We start from the raw sequence: 6,000 nt of genomic DNA, 5'->3' as shown, positions 1-6,000 counted from the left end.
GGGGGGGGGGGGCAGTGTAACGCAGGTGTTGAATCCTCAACAGTGATGTGCAATATAAAGTTGAGGATATGGATTCTTTCGTCTTTAAATGTGCTCATATGCGCAATAATTTTTTTTTAATTTTGAAAATTGCCCAAGATATGGAGGTAACAATAATTTATGAAGTGATGACCAACAAAATAAAAAGTTTTCAATCCGCATTGATAAAGTGACTTTCCTATAGGGTTTCAAATGCGCTCAGATGCCCCACTTTCAAAATTAATAAAAACAATAATCTACCCCCCAATTAACACTTGCTACCGATAAACTACCCAGTGATATCTCCACATAACCTAAATTGCAATATAAAAATTGATAATAATTTCTTCAGACAGAATTTCAAATGCGCTCATATGCTCCACTTTCAAAATTGACAAAAAACCATAATCAACCACCCTCACAATTCTAAATTTTTATACTGAAATTTAATTTATTTGGAGATATCATCGGATAGTGAATCGTAACAAGTGGAAATGAGGGGGGAGATTATGGTTTTTTGTCAATTTTGAAAGTGGCGCATATGAGCGCACTTGAAATCCCAGACGAAGAGATAATAATAAATTTTTATTTTGCAATAAGTTATTTGGAGACATACTTACATACATTTAATTACATAGTAATTGAATAGGGGATCGTAACAAGTGGTCGTGAGGGAGTTGATTATGGTTTTTTCTCAATTACAAAAATGGCGCATGTAGGCGTATTTGAAATCCTAGGCGAAGAGATCATTATCAATTTTTATTTTGCAATTGAAGTTATTTGGAGACAAGATTGAATAGTGGATCGTAACAAGTGGTAATGAGGGGGTTGATTATGGTTTTTTGTCAATTTCGATAATGAGGCATATGAGCGCATTTGAAATCCTATCCAAAGAGGTCATTATAAATTTTTATACAGCAATTTAAGTTATTTAGATATATCATCGGGTGATGGATCGTTAAAAATTGGAAATGAGGGGGTTGATCATAGTTTTTTGTCAATTTTGAAAATGGCGAATGTGAGCGCATTTGAAGCTATGAAAGATAGGTATGATGAATTTGAAAAAAATTGAATTAGTTTAGAAAAATGAAGCCAGCCTCCCCCCCCTCCCAATTTGATCGCTGATAACTCGGTTATCAATGTGGTGCAACATTTTTTCTTTATGGCGCATATGAGCGCATTAAAATCCCCATAGAAAACTCCCTTCCTCAATGCGGATTGCAAAATTTTAATTTGGGTGGTCATCACTTCTCAACATTTTGTTACCTCCATATTTCAGGAAATTATAAAGATTTGCAAAAAATGTTATGCCACATATGCGCGCATTTGAAACCCCATAGGAAACTCCCTTTATCAATGCGGATTGCAAGCTTTTTATTTTGTTGGCCATCACTTCGTAAAATTTTGTTACCTCCATATCTGGGGCAATTTTCAAAATTAAAAAAAATATATAGCGCATATGAGCGCAATTGAAGATGAAAGAATCCATGTCCTCAACTTTATATTGCACATCACTGTTGAGGATTTAACACCTGCGTTACACTGGCCCCGCTTCCAAATTATGATATCTTTGTTAATTAGCTAGTGCAACATTTTTTAGTGGTGGCGCATTTGAGCGCATTTGAAGTTATGAAAGATAAGTATGATGAATTTGGAAAAATGTTATTAGTTTAGAAAATTCAGGCCAACCCCCCCCCCCCCATTTCGATCGCTCATAACTTGGTTATCAATATGGTGCCAAAATTTTAATCGGTGGCGCATTTGAGCGCATATGGGATGCAATTTAGTGGGCTATAGAAAATCCAAAAATTGAGAGTTGGGGGGGCTGGTGTAAGTGACCACGGTAAAAGTTTGGGGTAGCGTACAACCCCGGTGCATGGCTAGAGGATGAGCCAGCTATGTGGATCGTTCTAGGGTTAAAAAGAAATCTAATTATATGAAAATTCAAAATTTCTTTATGATTTAATTTATTTGTTTGAAAGTAGATTTTAATCCAAGTACTATTCTAAAATAATCCGATGTATCTAAGTGAACGTTATCTTGAAAAAGTTAAATTTCCTTAGATCGTGTGTGTTGAATAGCTACAAAACAATCGTCCTAAAAACACGGCGCTTATTTACGACAAGGAAGGAAAACATTCTTATTTCCCCAATTCAAGGCTCCTTTCCGGAAAAATGTACGACAGAGGTTCAAAGATAAAGCTTTATTTGAGAGAAAGGGGCCAAACGGGGAATTTTTGTATTTTTCAAGAGAATCGAGAATCTTGTTTTTTAAAAAAGAAAAAGTACGTGATAATTTTGTTTTATATTCTTATGTGAAATCGATAGCATTTTAAATTATTTCATTTGGTTTAGTATCTCATATCTCTTATTTATGGATAATAAAATTTAATGTGTGGATTTTATGATTCAGAAAATTGCCTTCCAGAATGGGATCGTAATCGAAGTGTGCATTTTTTAATTAAGGAAGGTTCAAGCATAACACGTGGCAGAAAATACATTTAAATTCTTAATACAATCTATTAGCTATTTTAAGAATGTACCCTACGCACACTCGTATAGCCAATTTAAAAATTCATAAAACCCTTAAACAATGAATTATGAAATCGACAAAAATAGGCCCATTATTAATTACTTGCGAATTTCGAAGGACTCATCTAAGCGTATAACTGAAAAGGTGTTTTTTATGTTAAAATTGTTTATTTCATTAAATTTATTTGGATTTTTCTGTTTCAGCTTGAGTTGCAGATGAAATTTAAGATTTTAATTTAATCTGAATCAGCAATAGCTTATTTTCTTTTCCGAACGATTGCGTACCACTCTATTCAGTTGGTTTTGATTTGAAAAAAATTTACGTATTAAATTATTTTTTAGTATAAAATTTGTTCTTAAAATTTTTTAATTTGAATATAAAACCAATAAAATTATAATATAGAAAATTAAAATTGGAATCAAATTTATATTTAAAAATTTGGACACTATTAATTTTAGTTTTTTTTTTTTAATTCAAGGAGGAATCCTTCATCATGAAGATTCTTACGTCTCAGATTCGAAATTGGTAGAAGCATATTTGACACTTTTGAATGCGCAGTCGACTAATATGGCTGTCGGTGCTGAAAATCCAACTGACGTTATGGAAAATGAACTTATTTCTCGATGGCAAAGAGTAATGACCTCTATTCCAAGGGGAACTATGGGAGGATATTTTGGATATAGTTCAAGGCAATTGCAGTATCTGGGATTAGTAATAAAAGAGGTGTTACGAGCTAAAGTTGCTTCTCTGCAGGTTTGATCTATTTGTTTAATAATGGTAATTAATCTGATTTTAGTGTTATTAACTTATGAATATTGATAGATATCTATAGCGAAATTTTACAAGAGAGACGAGAAAGGTTATGAGAAATGTTTACAAACTAATTAACTTATTCATTTAATCACGAAAAAGTAGTAAAATTTGCATGCCAGTTTCAGCGTTTTGCGAACTGGATCAAAACCCTTATGGAAAATCAATACGATGTAGATTTTATGAACAGAATTATTAGAAAATTCTTTAGTATTTTTTTTATAAGTAGCAACATTATAAATGAATTTTATAACTAGCCTTCTGAATATTTATTTTCTATTTATTAATGAAAAAATTTCGAACTGTGTTTTTGAAATACCAATGAAAATTTGGTTCGCTGACAGATTATTATTTTTTAATGAGCTAAAAATTGCTTTCACAATTCTTTCACTGGTTTTTTCGTTTCTCCAAGGCCTTGGCTTCAAAACTGCTGATGATTAATTTTCTTAGTTTTCATCGAAAATATATTTTAGGTGTTTTGATAAAAAGTTTTGTTCGTAACCAGGTCAGTATATTGTTGACATGGAAGACTTGGGTATAAACTTTGAAATAAATAAGCAAGTTCATGCGTTTTACCAATATATTGAAATTAAGCTAATCGTATTTTTTTTGTCTATGATAATTGGTAACAATTACTGTCAGGATTACATGTTCATTACGAAAAAGTTTGAAACTTCTAACATTTTTATTATAATTTAAAAATAATCATGGTATTAATAAAAAATGTCTTGGACTAAAAATGTTTGGAAAATACTGTTTCATGAATTTCTCAATAATGTCCTTCGACGACTGATCGGACAGACTTAAAATGTGAATTTTCACTTCCCACCAGAAGAGTGCCATCAGAATAAAATGGCAACGTATTAAAAAGTATAAAACATTGGATAAATGGTTTACATAATTCAAGGAATAGCATTGCTATTACAGTAAATTCTTGAGAATATATTAATCTGAAGTTAAATAAAAACGCTACAACCAATTGAAAAAATACATTTAATCGACCACGGATTATTTTTAGCTGCCTCGTGCTAAAAATTATTTGCCGTCGGATAATCGTAGTTTTCGATTATTTTCCAAAAGCAAATAATTTTTGGATTTGACTTGGGGATCAGACGAGAACCTATGCTAAATCTATTGGTACAAAAGTAATATCCAGAAAGAAGCGGGAAGTAGATATATTTCATGTTTGAAAAAAGAGTATAACACGTGCGCTTTTACCGTTCTTTCCAACTTTAGACGTCTTTTTTTTCGAAATGTGGTTTTTCAAAACCACATTATCAGGGTCTATGACCCGGTAAGTAACTTCGTAGAGATCGTGCATAAATTACGTAAAATTTTTTTTAAACAATGATAAAAACATGAGTATATAAGAAAGTAGTTTAGCTTTCAAACAATGAGTGGAGTTTTTAACCTTTAGAAAGGTAAAAAAATTAAATAGAGTAGAGTGGGGTTGAAAGTGTCATGGGAAAAAAGTGCCACATTCGATAACATAAAAATAAATAATTTTTAGGAAGGGGTAAAAGGTGATCAAAGTTGATTTTTCATAACACTGTACATAAAGTAAACTAGGTACTTTCTTGGTTTTTGCATAAAACATATATAAGAAATTTAAGTTCCACATTATATGTGGCACTTTTTCCCCACGGCACTTTTAACCCTACTCTACCCTAAATGATGTTTCAACCTTAAAATAATAAAATCTCTACTAAAAAAGTTGAATTTAATGAATCAAGACGATTTTTTGACAAACTACTTGAATCCTCAATTCAAATAAATTATTTTTCAAGAAAACAGTTTCATTTTTAACAGAAAAATTGATTTGTTACAAAAAAGAAGAAGTTGCAACAAATACATACTTTTTCCACCACATAGTCAAATTTTTAAACTACGAGGTTTAATTTTCTACCAAAAAGCTCGAATTTTCAACAATATACTTGAGATTTCCTCCACATAGTTGAATTTTCAACTAAAAAATATTTATTTTCCACCAAAAACGAACTGTTCACATTTAAGGTTAAGGAATTCATTTCTAACCAAGAAAAAAACATTCTTCAACAAAATACGCTCCAGGTCCCATAGTAACCAGTCCGGGTTTGCAATTCCTAAAAGTATGACCACTGCACATGTAGTTTCTCAGATGACTGGACGAGACATAGTTGCGATTGTAGCCTCGGAGGGCCGCAGTGCGGCACTAACTGTTTACGTTTGGACGGTACCGATTAAGTAACAAAGCCAGTGCGAGGCAATCCACGAAACTTTTATTATATGGAACTTGTATTGTAGTTCAATTTTCAATGAAAAAAAATTAATTTTTCACTAAAATGATTACTCTTCTCAGATAACAAAATACTTGCGAAATGTTGGCGTATTCGCAAGTATATATGCGGGTCAATGCGTACAATATGCACGTTTTGGTTTTTCATTAGCAATCTTATAAATTTATATTTATATAACTATTATTATTACGAAGGGAAAGAAAAGTGATTAATTTGTTTAAAATTTTATTTAAAAAGCAGTAAGTAAAAAGTATGTGAAGGCGGAGAAATCTAAAGGGCCAAATCGCCAAATTCAACATTTCACAGGACTTAAAAAAAACCTTCGCATTTAGCGATTTTTTCATTTAAAAAAATTTTAATTAAG

The 6,000-nt window shown here is 31.6% G+C and overlaps 1 protein-coding gene across 1 annotated transcript in view; it reads left to right on the top strand.

Moving 5' to 3' along the window:
* Positions 1–6,000, top strand: part of LOC117175499 — a 135,689-nt gene that overhangs the window by 51,912 nt on the left and 77,777 nt on the right. The window contains 1 exon segment of the mRNA XM_033365206.1: positions 3,029–3,288. Within this exon segment, the coding sequence (XP_033221097.1) occupies positions 3,029–3,288 (260 nt within the window).

The sequence above is a fragment of the Belonocnema kinseyi genome, chromosome 6 (genome assembly GCF_010883055.1).
Source record: "Belonocnema kinseyi isolate 2016_QV_RU_SX_M_011 chromosome 6, B_treatae_v1, whole genome shotgun sequence".
NCBI lineage: Eukaryota > Metazoa > Arthropoda > Insecta > Hymenoptera > Cynipidae > Belonocnema > Belonocnema kinseyi.
Note: the sequence above shows the minus strand (reverse complement) of the source record. Positions and strands in the feature narration are given on the sequence as shown.